The sequence below is a fragment of the Lynx rufus genome, unplaced genomic scaffold (assembly GCF_022079265.1).
Source record: "Lynx rufus isolate CCGP_SWC_20201006 ecotype Redwood Valley unplaced genomic scaffold, mLynRuf1.p SCAF_23, whole genome shotgun sequence".
Taxonomy (NCBI): Eukaryota; Metazoa; Chordata; class Mammalia; order Carnivora; family Felidae; genus Lynx; species Lynx rufus.
This window is the reverse complement of record NW_025814838.1, coordinates 1,662,759-1,681,209: the sequence shown is the minus strand read 5'-3', so window position 1 is coordinate 1,681,209 and position 18,451 is coordinate 1,662,759. Positions and strand designations below refer to the sequence as shown.

General features: G+C 52.0%; 2 protein-coding genes across 2 annotated transcripts; one reads left to right on the top strand and one right to left on the bottom strand.

The window, feature by feature from the left end:
* Positions 1–2,065: 2,065 nt before the first annotated feature.
* QPRT (quinolinate phosphoribosyltransferase) lies at positions 2,066–17,561 on the bottom strand. Its single transcript, XM_047087698.1, has 4 exons — positions 17,465–17,561; positions 2,980–3,515; positions 2,547–2,678; positions 2,066–2,461 (listed from the first exon to the last, which is right to left on the bottom strand). Exons 1-4 carry the CDS (start codon positions 17,475–17,477, stop codon positions 2,243–2,245), a joined length of 900 nt encoding a protein of 299 aa, XP_046943654.1. The 5' UTR covers positions 17,478–17,561; the 3' UTR covers positions 2,066–2,242.
* On the top strand, positions 8,617–14,883 carry LOC124517810 (40S ribosomal protein S27-like). Its single transcript, XM_047087393.1, has 2 exons — positions 8,617–8,661; positions 14,644–14,883. The coding sequence occupies exons 1-2, from the start codon at positions 8,617–8,619 to the stop codon at positions 14,881–14,883; spliced, it is 285 nt and encodes a 94-aa protein (XP_046943349.1).
* Positions 17,562–18,451: the final 890 nt, after the last annotated feature.

The following is an 18,451-nucleotide window of genomic DNA, read 5'->3' as shown; positions in this document are numbered from 1 at the left end:
CTGACCTACCATCTCGTGGTCTGGACCCAGCCCAGCTCCTAGCCATCTCGCCTCTCTTGATCCCATCTTCAAATCTTCCACCAAACAATCCAAGTCATTTCCCACCTCTGAGCCTTTGCCCTTGCCCTCCCCTCTGCCTGGAAATCCACTCCCTGGCAAGGAAGGCATGTTTTTGCCTGCTCAGGATCCATTTCCTTTTCCTCTGGTAATGGAATCCTCTCCCAGCTCTCCGATCTGGAGGTGCCTGTAGGGCTGACCCATTTCTGCCTTCAAGGCAGCCTGAGACTCAGCCTGGTAGATTTCTTTTTTCTGTCTTAATTGGGATTTGGTGGGCGCCGTTGGCCGCCGCCCACTCAGCTTTGTCTTATTCCAGCTTCTCCCAAGTATTTTATCAGCTTAGGTCCCGGAGGCTTTGAGTTTGAGATTCCTGGTACATTTCTCCCTTCTGCCTCTGTCAGGCACTGATTCCCTCCTGGACCCCAAGTGTTTTGCCTTCCCATTCCCAGCGCATCCAGGAATCCTGACTTCCTTATTTTGATACTCAGAAGTGCCCCCCATCCCCCCAGTTCTATCGGTGTTCAGTTATGCCTCTCCGGGTCTGGGGATCTGAGGCTCAGAGATCTAAATTCTTCCAGAGCTGGGAAGTCTGCCTAGCGGAGCATGACTGTTTTCCCTGGAGAAAGGACAGGAGGACCCAGGGGTGGAAGTGTGTATTAAAGAGAACAGGTGCGGCCCCAGGTGGCACGACTGGGCTGTGTCCTGTGAGAACGGTCCCTTCAGACCAGGGCATCACCAAAGGCAGCAGCTTACCACTTCCGCCCGGCATCTTTGCTAGATTATTCTCCACTCTGTGCTCTCAGCCTGGCCACAGCAGGCACTCAGTGCATAATTAGTGTGTGAATGATGGTCTTGGCTTGTCTGGGGCTTTCACATCTGAGATGAGCTCATTGTTTTCTTGATCTGCTCCCTTCCCAGCAAGGGGTCTCCAGCACTGACAGGGGGGAAGGGGTAGGTTACCTCCCTCAAGGCAGACTGGGACCCCCCAGGCTTTCCCTGGGGAAGGGGCTTTGTGGACAAGCTGTTTTTCTTTCCTCCTGGCAAAGGGCAGAGAAGACAGTAGGTTCTAGGAGGGAAGAGGTGGCTCCAGAAGGGAGCCCTTCTGGAAAGTCACCTCAGGAGCCGCTTTGCCCTGAGGGACCCCTCATGTCCTTTCCTGCCCGAAGGGTTAGAGAGAGGCGAGCTCCCCGGGCTTGAAGTGAGGGTACAGTAGCCAAACAAGTGAGTGATACCTCAGGTGTGTGAGTGTGTTTGGGAAGCTGGATTTAGATCCTCTGCTTAGACCCCTGAGTCTTGACTTAGCAGGAAAAGTTGATGTCTGAACATGGGACTTCCACCTGCCCCATCCCTCCTCCCTCAGGTGACCTCTGCTCTGGCCCCAGCTGCCCACCTTCCTTTCCCAGCTGATGATAGTGCTATGGGACCAGAACCTAAAAGACCCTCGGCACCCAATGGCGACACACATCTAGGTTGGAAACCCTGGAAGTGAATGGTCAGGTTCTCACCTCCTTCAAGGAGGTGGTAACAGGAGTCAGAGGAGAGAGGGAACATACTGAATACCCAGTACAACACGGGCATCGACCCAGTGGAATGTTCTAGCTGAATACCAGACCTGATGCCATATACCCTCAAATATAAACTGCCATTGACCTTAAAACACACACGCTATTACTGGAAAAGAGACTTGTCAATTACACTACGACCAATGTTTTCTTATCATGTACCAGTTCTTTCTGGTATTTGCTAAAAGAGCTGTCTGGGACTTATTTCAAACATAGATTGTTATCATGTTTTATCTACAAGCTGCATGCTAGGGCCATGATGCATGGCTATGTGATTACTGACGCCTGGCTGATGGTGACCACTAGACGCCATTGGTTAAAGACGCACTTTGACGCGGGAGAAGGTAGTATGTGAAAAAAGGCCTATCTCAGAATCAACAGACTATGGGAATTTCTAAGAGTTCCTGAACACTTCTTATGTGTTAATTATCACCCAAAGAAATCCATAAGGTTGATCATTTATCAGACCCATTTTACAGATGAGCAGAGGTGAAATCAGCCCCTCCACCCCTACATAGGCAGAGCCAGACGTCAGCCCAGGCTAACGCCCCGATAGTCCTGTACTGCAGACTCGAGGGGCCCAAGAAACTGTGATTCCCCTGCCAGGGGCGCCCTCTTTGGCTTTAGGTCCGGTAGGCGTGGCACACTGGAGTGGTGCCTTCCGCAAACAGCTTGAGGGAGAAATCCAGGGCCGGGGCAGCCTGGGTCAGCATCCCCAGGGAGATGATGTCAATGTGGGGCCCGCAGAACTGAGGCAGGTTGGCCAGGGTGATGCCCCCGCTGGCCTCCACGCCCACACTCGGGAAGCGGGCCTTCAGCGCAGCGGCCGTGGCGTGCAGTTCCTGCGGGACACAAACACAAGCCGGGGTGGGGGGAGGTGAGAGCGCCGGACGGCGGCCCCTTCCCGGGAAGCAGACCCCACCTTACCTCGGGCCTGAAGTTGTCCAGCAGGACGAGGTCTGCGCCTGCCTCGGCCGCCTCCACAGCCTCCCGCAGACTGCCCACCTCGACCTCCACCTTCAGGGCGAAGTCGGCCACCTGCCGGGCGCCTCGAACCGCCTGTCCGGCAGAGGGGGCAGAGGGGACGGGAGGGTGAGGGCGAGGACAGGGGCACTTGACACGGGGCACAGTGAGCTGGGCCTGGCGTTGGAAGGGCCCCGGGGGGATAACAAGCTTGGGTTCATGAGAACGTCTGGCATCAGGATGGCTTCTTTTACATGGGGGGGGGGGGGACCGCGTGAGGGGTCTAGCAGACCCCCCCAACCCCCCAGGGCGTGGTCGGGGAGTCTCAGGTAGAGGGGAAGGGCTGCGGCCAGGGAGGTGGGAGCTGGGCCGGGCAGGGGCCGGGCCGGACACGCACCTTTCCCACACCACCGGCTGCCAGGATGTGGTTGTCCTTCACCATCACCAGCCCTCCCAGGTCGTATCGGTGGGCGGCGGCCCCGCCCACCAGGAGCCCGTACTTCTCCACCAGCCGGAAGCCTGGCGTGGTCTTCCTCGTGCCCGCCACGTGCCCGGCCCAGCCGGCCCCCCGCGCGGCCTCCACTGCCGCGGCCGCGGCGCTGGCCACCCCGCTGCAGCGGGCCAGCGTGTTCAAGGCCACCCGCTCCCCCAGCAGCAGGCAGTGGGCGGGGCCCCGGACCTCGGCCACCTGGGCCACGGGCGCCAGCTTGGAGCCCTCGGGGAGGAGCCAGGAGACCTGGCAGTTGACTTGGGCGAAGATGGCATCGAAGAAAGGCCTCCCGGCCAGTACCCCAGGGGACTTGGCCCACAGCGCCGCCTGCGCGGGGGCTGCCCCCGTCACCAAGGCTGCGTGGTTGGGACCTGGGCAGTCCTCTCGGAGCCAGCTGTCTGCCAGGGCGGCCAGAGTGGCGGGGGACAGCAGCAGCGCCAGGCCTGGGAAGGAAAGACAGAGGACAGGTTATGCTTTGGCCCCCTCTCCCGTAGTCAGGGGTGGTTGTCAAAACATGTAAGGACCAGTGGGGCGCCTGGCTGGCTCGGTCCAGGGAGCCTGTGGCTCTTGATCTCCCGGTTTCCAGTTGGAGCCCAGTGCTAGGTGTAGAGATTACTTAAAAATAAAACCTTAGGGGGGGAAAGAACTTTCAACAACCAGCTACACTGGGGACTAGCCAATCAGGACGAAGACGTGGGGGTCCTGGAAGAGGGGTTTGTGGGCAGGACAAGGTTGTCCCATTAAGGAAATAAAAATACAGGGCACCTAGTTAAATTTCTGACAAACATCAAGTTTGTTTTTAAATTTTTAAAATTTTTTTACTTTTAATGTTTATTTATTTTTGAGAGAGAGAGAGACAGAGTGTGAGCGGTGGGGGGGGGGGGGGGGGGCACAGAATGCAAAGCAGGCTCCAGGCTCTGAGCTGTCAGTACAGAGCCCGATGCAGGGCTTGAACCCACGAACCGTGAGATCATGGCCTGAGCCGAAGTCGGACACTTAACTGACTGAGCCACCCAGGTGCCCCTGTTTTTAACTTTTTAAAAAAATTTTTGAGAGAGAAAGACAGAGAATGAGCAGGGGAGGGGCAGAGAGAGGGGGAGTCACAGAATCCAGAGCAGGCTCCAGGCTCTGAGCTGTCAGCAGAGAGCCCCATGCAGGGCTCGAACCCACGAACCGTGAGATCATGAACCTGAGCCCAAGTTGCGCACTTAACCAACTAAGCCACCCAGGTGCCCCCCCTTTTTTTAGTATAAATATATCCTACGTGATATTTAGAACATACTTACACTTAAAATTTATCCGATTATCTGAAATTCAAGTTTAACTGAGTGGCCTGTATTTTATGTGTCAAACCTAGTGCTAGATCAACAGCTATTTATCAACTGGAAGAGAAGGCACCTAAAAGTCACCGGCAGCCTTTCCAGTCTGCCTGGCATAGGAGGATTAGTTGTGAGTGGAAGCTTCCAGCAGAATGTGTGTGCTCCACAGCACCAAGGGTTTTCCAGCTGGAAGCTCGGCTTTTTACAGATGTGGAGACTGGGGAGAGGCAGGTCGGCTGAGGTCACACAGCAAATTGGTGGCAGGGTCAGACCAACCGGGCCCCTCTGCCTTTGCTCTCTTGCTTGTAGACTCCTCCCACGCCTGATGTTTCCACAAACTGTCCTCTCTCTAGAGATGGGGGCGGTACAAGGAGGAAGGTGCAGGGGAAAATTGCGTTTGAGCCCTTGCTCTATGAGGCACAGCTTCAGGAGTGTGGGTGAGTCCTTTCTCTGTAAAAAAAAGTTGCGGACAAGGTGGTAGTTCCCGCCAGCGTGTAGCCGCTAACGGGCCCCTCATGTCTGTTGAATGAGTGGGTGACGGCAGAGGCCGAGCTCAGACACGGTGCGACATCGCCATCTGTCGGCCAGGAGGAGACCTGAAGCCTCCTGTGCTCGAGCCAAGGACAGAACTCGTGGCCCCTCTAGGGGAGGGGGGAGAAGGCTGGATAGCACGTTGCAGGGTTTTGTTTTGCTTCCTCATTTTGCTCCAAGTCGAAGACCAGGCATTCTGGTTTGCTCTACTCTCAGAATAAGGCCCTTCTTGCCCAGCCTTTCTCCCCCAACGCCAAGCACCCAATCTGCACGCCGCGCCCCCCACCCCCTACCCTCACTCTCAGTGATTGCACCTGGCCCTTCTGTCCCACACTCTGCCCCATGTGGCTTCCATTCCTCCCTCAGAACCGTCTGTGCCCTGGCAGGTGCTGGGAGCCGACAGTAAAACCGACAAAGACATGGTTCCCATCTCCACCGTTCACCGTCCAGCCAGGGGACATAGGGCAGAGACGCGGAAGCTCCCACTCCATCCATACCAGATGCTGTGGTGTTTGCTTTTTAAAGTGAATCTGAATCCATCACCCGGTGAGTATATGGTAAACAAGCTGTGAGACTCCCCTGCAGGGTAATTCTCCTGGGCAACAAAGAAAGGAACCGAGCACACACACACACACACACACACACACACACACGACAGGGACACGTTTCCAATGTATTCTAAGTAAAGGAGTCAGATTCTAAAGGCTACATGGTATTTGAGTTCATCCACATGACATTCTGGAAAAGGCAAAAACCACAGCAAGAGAACAGACTGGTGGTTTCCTGAGGCGGGGTGGGGGAGGGGCGGGCCACAAAGGAGCAGCCCCCCCCCCCAGGGCAGTGGGTGGGGGGGTTTGGATAGGACTGAACTATATTTTGTCTCTGATGGTGGCTGCACCACTGATGCGTTTGCCAAGACTCATAGAACTAAGCATAAAACAGGGTGAATTTTGCTCTCTGTAATGATACCTCATTAAACCTGACTTGAAGACAAGAAAAAAGTACGTCACTCTCCTGCTTAGATCCTCGCTTTCGTTGTGTCAGTTCCAGCTGACCCTTCTCTCCGTTGTTTTCATTGAGTCTTTTTTTTTAATGTTTATTTTTTATTTTTGACAGAGAGAGAGAGACAGAGCATGAGCAGGGGAGGGGTAGAGAGAGAGGGAGACACAGAATCCAAAACAGGCTCCAGGCTCCGAGCCATCAGCACAGAGCCCAGTGCGGGGCTTGAACTCACAGACCGCGAGATCGTGACCTGAGCCGAAGTCGGACGCTTAACCAACTGAGCCACCCAGGCACCCCCGTTTTCATTTACTTTTTTGACAAGTCCTTATTGAACACCTGCTCTGCACCAAGGAGTAATTTCTGGGTGACAGAATGGGCAGCTCTTCCTCTTAGCTTTTGGGCCTCAGCCTATGTTGTTCCAAGCCTGTGCCTCTGCCTGGAAGTCCCTTCCCTTCTTCCCCTCACCCCAAACTCCTCCTCCACCTCTACACCTCTTTCAGGTCTTCTCTGGGGCATCAGTTCCTCGGCAGGGGCGCTCGCACACCTCCTAAATCAGGCCACATGCGCAGTCGACTCCTTGTTCTTCATCCACGCTCTACTGTTGTCTCTCTAGGGACAAAAGTGTGTCCATCCAGAGAGTTCTCTGCTCTGTCTCAAGTGCCTAACACACCAAACCATACAAATGTGCCGCTTTTACAGGTCAAAGATGGTCACGTATTGGCGATTTCATGTTATTTGGCTTCACACTAGGTGTTCAATGATATTCATCCAAGTAGAGAGGCCGCCCAGTTCGAGGAACCAGACTGGGGCCATAAGGCCTGTGTTCCAATACTGCCCCAGCCGCCTCCAGCTGAGTTATCTTGGGCAAGTGACTGAACATCTCCAGGGCCTCAAGGGTGCCTCCTTTGTGACAGGGATAACAAAAATAATCGCCTCACAGGGTTGTATGGAAATTAAGTGGGTTAATATTTGCAAAACCCTCGGGAACACTGTCTGGCACATAGCAGATGTGTTTGCCAAAGGGTGGCTGAACATTTACCAAGGGTCGTGGGAGCAAAGATGAAGAAATGACTAAGTGTCCAGGAGGAAGGGGGAGGTGGTTTTAGTGGCCTTGAAGGATGAGTAATGTTTTCCAGGCAGAGTTACAAGGTAGGGAGGGGGTGGGGAGACATTTCAGGCTGAAAAAGCAGGTGTTCAAGGCTCAAAAGTAAGAAAAGAGAGAAAGTTTATAAGGGAGGACTTCGGGGAAGAAAAGGGATGGCCAGAGTGAAGAAGGACTGAATTATTTAGCTCAGCAATTTGGACAGAACTTAGGGGCCATCACGGAATTTTAAGCAAGAGAATTACTATTTTTTTTAAAGGTTTCATTTTTAAGTAATCTCTACACCCATCATGGGGCCTGAACTCGCAACCCTGAGATCAAGAGTCACATGCTCCAAGCGGCACCTGGGTGGCTCAGTCGGTTAAGTGTCTGACTTCAGCTCATGTCATGATCTCACTGTCCGTGAGTTCGAGCCCCTCGCTCTCTGCCCCTCCCCCACTCACACTCTGTCTCTCAAAAATGAATAAACATTAAAAAAAAATTAAGGACGGGCTAGGTGGCTCAGTCGCTTGAGCGTCTGAGCGGCTCAGGTCATGATCTCGCGGTTGACGAGTTCAAGCCCCACATCGGGCTCTGTGCTGACAGTTCAGAACCTGGAGCCTGCTTTGGATTCGATGTCTCCCTCTCTCTCTGCCCCTCCCCGCTCATGCTCTGTCTCTGTCTCAAAAATAAATATAAACATTAAAAAAAATTTTTTTTTTAATTAGAGAGTCGCATGCTCTAGCAACTGAGCCAGACAGGTGCCCCAAGCAAGAAAATTATAGAATTATGATTTTGTTCTAGAAGAATAACTTCATCCACCAACTGGAGACCGGTTGGGAGGCAAAAGGAGGCTGAGGCGATTGGCCAGACAAAAAAAAGAGACGAAGCCCCGAACTTGGGCAGGAACCATAGGAATAGCAAACAGGGGCAAACGTGAAAGCTGTAGGAGCCACCAGAATTAGCAGCTCATGAGATGCAGAAGCCTTGCGTTTCTGCCGTGAGTAGCTGAAAACTGACATAAGGAGAAGTTCAGGGTGGAGGATGGGGACAGCAGAAACCAGCAGCCCGCGTGCCCGCCGTGGACACCGCACTTCTCTCAGGCTCTCTCCTCGGAAACCCACCACAGGGAATTATTACCATTTTACAAGTACAGACGCTGGATGTCAAGGAGCGTCGTGCCCTGGTGCCACAGCGTATAAATAAGCAGCAGAGCTGGGGGGAAAGAGTGGCTTCGGCTTTGCAGATGTTAAGGTTGCGCTGCCAGCAGGAAAACGTGCGTGGCCGTGTCCTGATGGTGGGACCTGGAGTTCGGAGAGACACTGGGTGAGGAACGGGGATTTTGGAGCCACCAGCAGACATGGGTGATGACTAAGCATAGCAACGCGTAAGATCATCAGGTCAGGTAAGAAGAGGAGGGCTCTGGGAAGCACCAGTATTTAAAAAGAGAAGTGGCACCAGGAGGGAGTGGGCGTCTGGAGCCGAGGGTTTCAAGAAGTAGGACGTGAGCAGAAGCAAATAGAAGGAAGGCTGCAAATGGGCATAAGACTTAGCAGCTGGGAGGCCATTGCCAGAGCAGTCTTAGCACTGGGTAGTGGGGGCAGAAGCCACATGGTCATGGTCAAGGAGTACATGGGAGGAGAGGAAGTGGTGGCGGTGGGTGTGACCACTCTACTTGGCAGAAGCTGAGAGAGCAGGGGGCCCTGCTCCCCGGGGAGCTTTTCAGACAGTCTGCTGCTCAGCCCCAGCCCAGACCAACCGAATCAGAATCTTTCTAGGTGGGTCCCAGGCATCCAAGTTTTGGAAGAGCTTCCCCTGTGACTCAGATGCACACAAGGGCTAAGAACCCATGCTCCAAGGCACCTGACTGGATTGGTCAGTAGAACAAGTGAGCCTGGATCTTGGGGTCATGAGTTCCAGCCCCATGTTGGGTGTAGAGATTATTTAAAAAAAAAAAAAAAAAAAGAACCTATGCTCACTTGTGCTCACACAAGTCCACACCTCCTGCCTTCATTTATATGAAATGTCCAGAAAAGGCAAATCAAAGAGACAGACATCAGAATAGTGGTTGTCGGGGGTTGGGAATGAACTCTAAATGGCATAGGGTTGGAAGGATGGCAATGACCTGTGGGCACGGGTGCCTGGGTGGCTCAGTCAGTGAAGCATCTGACTCTTAAGCATCTGACTTGATCTCAGGGTCGTGAGTTCAAGCCCCACATTGGGCTCCGTGCTGGCTGGGGAGCCTACTTAAAAAAAAAAAAAAAAAAGGCAGGCAACACCTTGCACCCCAGTGAACTCTGGGCACTGAAAATCAGGAAGAAAGACAACTAGATACTGGGCGTTCCTGACGGGAGAGCACATCACCACCCAGCAATACTCTTGCCCAAATAGCCAACCCAGAGTAAGATCAGACTTCTAGATGCAACCACCAATTTACAAGAAAACCAGAGGACAAAGGAACATGTTAAACTCTACCATGGGAATACAGCCAGCAAAATTCAGACCACAGGAAACTCTACCAGAGGACAGTCTAATTTTTCCAACAAATACAGTGCAAGAAAAAGAAAAGGTTAAAAGAATCTTAAAACAGGGGTGCCTGGCCGGCTCAGTCAGTAGAGCATTGATCTCAGGGTCGTGAGTTTGAGTCTTATGTTGGGTATAGAGATTACTTAAAACTAAAATCTGTAAGGGCACCTGTGTGGCTCAGTCGGTTAAGTGTCTGACTCTTGGTTTGGGCTCAGGTCATGATCTCATGATTTGTGGGATCGAGCCCCTGACAGCGTGGAGCCTGCTTGGGATTCTCTCTCTCCTCTCTCTCTCTCTCTCTCTGCCCCTCCCTCTGCTCACGTGCTGGCAAACAAAATTCTCTCTCAAAATAAACATTTTTAGGGGTGCCCGGGTGGTTCAGTCAGTTGAGTGTCTGACTTCAGCTCAGGTCATGATCTCACAGCTTGTGAGTTCGAGCCCCACGTCGGGCTCTGTGCTGACAGCTCAGAGCCTGGAGTCTGCTTCGGATTCTGTGTCTCCCTCTCTCTCTGCCCCTAACCCACTCACATTCTGTCTCTGTCTCTCTCAAAAATAAATAAACATTAAGAAAAATTAAAAAAAATAAACATTTTTAAAAACTAAAATAAAATGTAAAAAAAGTTTTTTAAAGAATCTTAAAACACATGCCAATCAAATTTGGACTGAAAATTTGGACACCGACTGGATGTTTGATAACATTAAGGACTTTTTTTTTAAGTTTATTTGTTTTCAAAGAGACAGAGAGCACAAGCTGGGGAGAGGGGCAGGGAGAGAGGGACAGAGAATCCCAAGCAGGACTCGACCCCACAAACCATGAGATCATGGCCTGAGCTGAAATCAAGAGTCTGATGCTGAACCAACGAGCCACCCAGGCGCCCCACATTAAGGATCTTTTTTTTTAACTTCGTTGTAAAGAAAAGTTAGTTGTGATAATTGTATTGTGGTTGCAATAAAAAGAAACATCCTTATGTTTTCTTAGAAAATACACGGCAAGATGTTCATGTATGAAAAGACTGGAGAGCCGGCTTTACTTTAAGGTAATCCTGAAAGGTAGAAAGTAGAAATGGTGTGGCTAGAGCTGGGCTGGCCAAAAGTTGGTGGTTGTTGAGGCTTGCATGATGGGTACATGAGGGTTCATCATCTTTTTCTGTTTATTTTTGTTTGAAAAATCTTTATAATGAAAAAAGTTAGGAAGGAAGGTAGGAAGGAAGGAGAAGGAAAAAAGAAAGAGAGGAAGGGAAAAAAGAGAGAGAAAGGGGAAGAGAGGACCGTCATTTGACATAGGGTCAAGGAAAGTTGTGGGTTGTTTTGTTTTGTTTTGTTTTGTTTTGAAGTGGGCTTCACGCCCAGCACAGACCCCAATGTCCGACTTGATTGAACTCACAAACGTGAGATCAGGACTTGAGCTTGATCGAGAGCTGGATGCTTAACCAACGGAGCCACCCAGGCGCCCCAAGGAAAGTTTTTTTAGGATGGGTAAGGCAGTCCTGCTCAACCTTGGCTGCACAATGGAATCATCTGGGGAGCTCTGCAAAATGCTGATGCCTTGGCTGCCCTCCCCCCACCCCAAGATTCTAACTGCAATGTGGTAACATAATTTCAATTTGTCGTAGAGCTGAGAGCTTCAGAAGTGCAGGAAAAGAATCATCTCTACCATGGGTCAGTGCCTGCAGGCCTGGCACGTTGTCACAAGTCCTACCCCCAGTTCCTCAAGCTCGAGCTCCCTCATATTTACAGGTGGAGATCTGAGACTCAGAAATGTAGAGGAAACTACCTACAGAGCAGAGCCAGGAAATGATAAAGCAGGACAATGACCAGGGTGGACCCAGGTCTCCCCTCTCCAGGCCGGGTGCTTTGGGACCCCCACGAAGCCTCCACCAGCAGGGGTTACTCTCTCGGAGCCTTTGAGATCCATTGTTCGTGGTGCGAATCGCTGAGTGAGAATGTTACAGGCTCCGTGTTCCTGTTCCGTTTGTGAAAAATAAACAAATACCTCTGGTTTGCTTCAGCCTCCCCACCCCATGCATTTCCAACAAAAGGGATTCCTGAGGGAAGCAGCTGTTACTGAAAGGAACTTCAGAGAAGGGAGAGCTGTTTTGGCAACTGCCGGGGAGAGCTGGCCTAGAAACTGCCACCCAGAGGGCGGCTGTCACGCCCTGTCCCGCCTTCTATCCTTGCGGTTGTCATAGGTAAAAGTCCTCTCAAGGTGCCCAGACTTCAGAGATCATAGTTTTATCCTGTGGGATGTAACTTAGATCTCTTCATTGGCTGTCCAGAATTTCATTAAAATTGGCATCTCGGGGCACCTGGGTGGCTCAGTAGGTTAAGCGTCTGACTTTGGCTCAGGTCATGATCTCGTGGTTCCATGACTCCAAGTCCCACATCGGGCTCTCTGCTGTCAACGTGGAGGCTGCCTAGGATCCTGTCTCCTTCGCTCTGCCCTTCCCCCGCTCAAGCATGGGCTCTCTCTCTCTCAAAAATAAGTAAACATTAAAAAATTAATGGGAATGCAAGCTGGTGCAGCCACTCTGGAAAACAGTACGGAGGTTCCTCAAAAAACTAAAAATAGAACTACCCTACGACCCAGCAATGGCACTACTAGGCATTTATCCAAGGGATACAGGGGTGCTGTTTCGAACGGGCACATGCACCCCCATGTTTATAGCAGCACCATCGACAACAGCCAAAGGATGGAAAGAGCCCAAATGGCCATCGATGGATGAATGGATAAAGATGATGTGGTATATATATACAACGGAGTATTACTCGGCAATCAAAAAGAATGAAATCTTGCCATTTGCAACTGATCTCACATGATCTCAGTGGATGGAACTGGAGGGTATTATGCTAAGTGAAATTAGTCAGAGAAAGACAAACATCGTATGACTTCACTCATGGGAGGACTTTAAGAGACAAAACAGATGAACATAAGGGAAGGGAAACAAAAATAATATAAAAACAGGGAAGCAGACAGAACAGAAGAGACTCATAAATATGGAGAACAAACTGAGGGTTACTGGAGGGGTTGTGGGAAGGGGGATGGGCTAAATGGGTAAGGAGCACTAAGGAATCTACTCCTGAAACCCTTGTTGCACAATATGCTAGCTAATTTGGATGTAAATTTAAAATTAAAAATAAATACATAAGTACATAAATACATAAAATTTTTTTTAAGAATTTTTTTTTCAACGTTTATTTATTTTTGGGACAGAGAGAGACAGAGCATGAACGGGGGAGGGGCAGAGAGAGAGGGAGACACAGAATCGGAAACAGGCTCCAGGCTCTGAGCCATCAGCCCAGAGCCTGACGCGGGGCTCGAACTCACGGACCGCGAGATCGTGACCTGGCTGAAGTCAGACGCTTAACCGACTGTGCCACCCAGGCGCCCCCATAAATACATAAAATTTAAAAAAACTGGCATCCCTGTTCCTGAGGGGATGCAAAGCATCATGGCATATTTCTTGCCTGCACTTCCTTCCTCCCTCCCTTCCCACTTCCTTCCTTCCTTTCTCCCTCCCTTCCTTCCTTCCTGAAGTTTTATTTATCTAAGTGATCTCTACACCCAACATGGGGCTCGAACTCATGACAAGAGTCGTGTACTCTTCCGACTGAGCCAGCCAGGCATCCCTCTTGCACCTTTTTTCTTTACAAATCATGTAAAAAGATACAGAGAAAGTGATGACCCTGGCAGAATATATGAAGATTTTTTCCCCCATGGGCACTTTTGCTGTTCTTGTCTGGACGGTGGACTGATTCTTACTGTGCTTCTGTGTGGCCCTAAGTGGATGGTGGCTCCTGGCCGTGAGGGACGAGGCCAAAATGAGAACTTCCACACCTTCCTCTTTCCTTCGGTCGTTTAACTTGCTCCTGTGAACACACCCAAGATGAGTGTAACAAGTGTGTTCTTATTTTTGTGTGTGACGATGTGGACTGTGTCGGCAGCTATGGGGGTGGTATGTGTTCCACCTAAACCCAAGTCAGGGGACTCCTGGGTGGCTCAGTCGGTTAAGCGCCCAACTCTTGATTTCGGCTCAGGTCATGATCTCACGGTTCGTGGGTTCAAGCCCTGGGTCGGGCTCTGTGATGACAGCACGGAGCCTGCTTGACATTCTCTGTCTCTCCTTCTCTCTCTGCCCCTCCCCTGCTCTGTCTCTCTCAAAATAAATAAATACTACAAAAAAAAAAAAAAGGATGGGGGTGCCTAGCTGGCTCAGTCGGTGAAGCACACAACTCTTGATCTCGAGGTTGTGAGTTTGAGCCCCATGTTGGGGGTAAAAATTACTTAAATAAAATAAAACAACAGCTAACACTTCCACAGTCCTTCTGAAGCACTGTGCCAAGCATCTTACATGTATATATAGACATATTCAATCCTCACAACGACCCTTTGAGATAGGTCCCATTATTTCCTCCATTTTACAGTTGCGGAAACTGAGGCACTGAAGGGGCAAGTAGCACCCAAAGTTCACAAATTTCACACAGCTGGGAATGGGGAGTCAGGATCATAAACTCAGGCAGGATGGCTCCAGAGTCCCCTCACTTACCCCACCTCACCACACACTGCCATAATCTAGCACAAAATTATATTTTGAAATTGCCATATGTTTATCACGTCAACATTCAGAGCTCTGCAAACCACGCCCACGGTTCCAGGGCTCTTCCCTACTGACCTCGGAACATCCTGGATCAGGGCGTCAGAAACACCAGGGTGGGGGCGGGGGGGGGGGGCGCCTGGGTGGCTCAGTCGGTTAAGTATCAACTCTTGGTTTCGGTTTAGGTCATGATCGCATGGTTCCTGAGATCAAGTCTCGAGTTGGATTCCAGGCTGACAGTGTGGCGCCTGCTTGGGATTCTCTCTTTCCTTCTCTCTTCTCTCCCCATCCCCAATTCACGCGCGCGTGCATGCGTGCGTGCGTGCACGTGAGTGTGCTCTCTCTCTCTCTCTCTCTAAATAAAATAACAAAAAAGAAACACCTGGGTTGGAATCTTACTCGCCACCTACACGCTGAGGGAACTGAGGCAATCTAATAACTTCTCTGAGGGTCAATTTCATGCAGAAATCACAGGTTTTCCGGAGGCGAAGATCCGCCCACAAGAACATGCCCCTCGAAGGACCTCCTGCCCCCGTCCCCGGAAGAGGAGGAGAGGAAGCCCAAGAAGCAGCGCCTGGCGCAGAGCCCCAACTCCAACTTCACGGGCGTGAGGTGCCCAGGATGCTACAAAATCATGACCATGTTCAGCCACGTGCAGACCGTGGTGCTGTCTGGGGGCTGCTCCACCGTCCTGTGCCAGCCGACAGAAGGACAAGCAAGGCTCACGGAAGGATGCTCCTTCAGATGGAAGCAGCACTAAAAGCCCCGAGTCAACATGAGTGGGGAACCATCCCAACAAACAGCTTTAGGATTAAAAAAAAAAAAAAAAAAAAAAAGGAAAGAAAGAAAGAAGAGAAAAGAGAAGAAATCACAGGGCTGCAGGGAGGAGGGGGTGAAGCAACTGACAAAGAGTGCCTGAGCCGATGCCTGGCCAGATGGCTCTGAACCCATGTATGTGTGTGACCCTGGCAGCTTCGTTCTTCCATCTATTTATTTGTTGATCCATTTGTCCAACGCCAGATGGAGACAGAGGCTGGTGAGCACAGCAGTTTCTAGATAAAGTTCTTTTCTTATCTCCTTCTCTCCCTAGAAAGAGAAATTACCTCCAAATAGGGCCACATGGGACCGCCCACCGCACAAGTGGGAAACCGATCTACAGAATTTCAGAGTGACCCAAGAGTGGAGAGCTGAACCGCAGGAAGGGGCCAGACCAAGCAGGCCTTGAATGACAGAAAAGAGTTCGGGTTTTGTTCAACGGGCAATGGGAAAAGCACTTAAAACTTTCGATCGGAAGTCACTTTGACGTTTAAATATTTACATTGTGCCTAGAGTTCTCGAAAGATGCAAGATGGGAGGCTGTTGCCACAGCCTGGGCAAGGAACATCGAGCCGGGAAGTGTATGTGAGAAGTGTCTCCCCCAAGGCTGTAAGGAAAGAACACAGCACCAGCACCCTGCGCCCAGACTGGCCCGCTCTGGCCCGCCCTGCTCACACTTTGGCCGAGTCTGACTTCTCCATCTTTGCCCACCAGCCTGCCACCTGCTTCTGCCCCAACTCTGTCCTTGCCCTCCCTTTCCCCCGTGTCCCCAGCTTTTGATTCACCCTTTTAATTTGCCTGCTCCCTCCTGGCTTAATTTCCACGGGGCATTGGTCCCCGCCAACCCTTCTGACTTGGCCCAGAGGTCCACCAACATCACCAGAGTGAAGGCACTGAAACAAAGGAAGCCTCCACCAGGCTCCTCCCCCAGAGGGAGGTGGGAACAGAAAAGGAAGAGGTTCAGGTGACACTGGTGAAGGCAAGTCATAGGACGCGGCAGCTGCCTGGATTTTGGGGTGCGAGGGAGGATGGGCAGAGATGACCCTGAGGTCAAGTAGGAGGATGGTGAGGTAAGGACAGAAATGGAGCCGACGCGGGGCGCCCGGGTGGCTCAGTCGGTTAAGCGTCCAACTTTGGCTCGGGTCACGATCTCGCGAGTTTGTGAGTTTGAGCCCCGCATCGGGTGCTGTGCTGACAGCTCAGAGTCTGGAGCCTGTTTCGGATTCTGTGTCTCCCTCTCTCTCTGCCCCTCCCCTGCTCATGCTCTGTCTCTCTCTCTCTCTCTCTCTGTCTCTCTCTCTCTCTCCCAAAAATAAATAAAAACATTTTAAAAAATTAAAAAAAGAAAGAAATGGAGCTGATGTCGGGGGAGGTCTTTGAGTCTGACACGCCAGGGAGATGTCCAGGTGCAAATGGACCCCCAAGGCTTCCAAAGATGGGACCAGGATCTGGGAGGGCTCAGAGCTGGACAGACACACATGGGGAATCAACACCATCACCGGCATAACGACATCAAGTGATTTCTGTGTAGCTGGCACAATGAGTATTATCTCATTTAATCCGAACCACAACCCAAGCGAAGGCAGTGTTTTCACTTCATCAATGAGGAAACTGAGGCACAGTGAGTGGAAGCGTCCCGGTTCTGTCCGAGGTCACACAGTTAGCATGTGGCAGGGATAGGACTTGAACCCAGGCTCTGACTCCGAGGTCATTTCTAAGCCAAAAGCTGGCTCCACAGCCAACCCAGAGGTGCCAGGTGTGTGGGGCCAGCGGATACCTCAGACCAGGGGAGGCAGGTCAGAGCCGGAGAGAAACAGCCCAGGGTGGGGAAAGAGAAAATGCAGAGAGCTCAGGAAGGGCCCTCCTGTCTTCCAGGCACTGGCCAGATACCTTCCAGGAGTCTGTCGTTTGTGAGCTGGGAACTCTCATTGTCATTTTACAGATGCAAAGAAATGAGGATCTGAGAAGTCAGGTGACCTGCCCAACGTCACACAGCCTGTTCCTGGTGAAGCCCAGATTCAAACAGGAGCCTTTGGACTCCAGAGCCTGGCCCGTACCCTCGTGCACACGGCCTCCTTAGCGACGGCACCCCCACCCCAGGCAGAGTCACTGGGCTCCAGCCCCCTCCCCCACCCGGCTGCACAAAGGACCGGACTTTGCTCCCCTCCTCCCCCCGCCAGCTATGTAGGGGCAAAGTCCAGAGCTGCTCGCGAAAGCGGCCTCCTCCAGACCACCCTGACCTTTCCTTTCCGGGGGCTCCGGCCCCTTTCTGCCCCTTTCTTCCCCAGAACTCGTTGGGGAACCAGAGAAAGAGAAATGAGGGTAAGAAGTAGACTCCTGGAGACAGAAGAAGAGCTTGGGGTTCAGAGAGGTTGGGGGCAGAGAGTAGTGGGGAGGGAGGAGAATAGGGGGCAGGCGCAGTTGAAGGGGGTAAGAGACTGAGATGTGTTGGGATGGGGAGGGAGGCAGGATAGGGGACATGGTGAGACAGGGACGGGGAAGCCAGGCCTGGGAGCCTCCTCTACCTTCAGGGTCCATGACCGCTTGAAGCTGCAGGACCGGCGGCGTGCACTGCTCAGTTCCCCTTCTCCTCGGAGGCCGGAGGGGGTGGGACTGACAGAGGAAGAAGGAAGGGGCTGGTCCAGCCAGCCCTTCCCAGATTCTCTGGGGCTCCCTCCCTCCTCCCCTCTGCCAGGACCCCTGGGGCGGTACACACCTTCTCCTTCTCCTTCCACTTTCGGCTGGACTGGGAGAGCTCTTGCCTAACTCAAGTCCTCACCCCGTTCCCTCCACACACCCAGCCTTCCCCAGGCCGTGAGGCTGCTGGTGACAGCTGGAAAGCTTCTTTGATGGGTGCCCTGGAAAAATCGCGGGCTTGGGTCCTAGGTTCAGATCCCAATTCTCCATTAGTTCTAAAATCTGATTTTCTGAATAAGTGTATTTCTCACTTGACCTATTTTTCCCCCCTGAGGCCAGACCCCCACTATTTCCAACTTGAACTAGAATAACGCTCTCACCTTGGGCCGCACTCCCTTCAGGCCATCCTCCTGGATGCCCGGTTTACCCAAAAGACAGACCCAAGCTTGCCACAGGTGTACTTGAAATCGTCATTTTTTCATTCACGAATTCATTTATCCCTCCATTCAGTAAACACATATCAGGTAGCTGCTGTGCCGGGCCCTGGACCCTGGAATCACAAAGATGACACGTGGACTTGGAGGGGCTACACTCTAATGAGTGAGGGACACCGTCACACAGTTACAGCCCGGGTGTCGTGCGGTCACACGAGGTGCCGTGGAAGAAATACCATGTCTGTTGGGGATGGAAGCAGCAAGGGCGGCCTCACAAAGGCGGTGACATTTGAGCTGAATCTTGACGGTTGAGGAGTTTGGCGCGAAATCAAGCTGTGTGCGTCATGGGGCAGGCCGGGAGTGGGCTGGCTTCGTGCAGTCTTGAGTAGGTGGCTGTCTTCAGGACCAGCCCTCCTGGGATGGCTCTGGCCCATAGTCAGC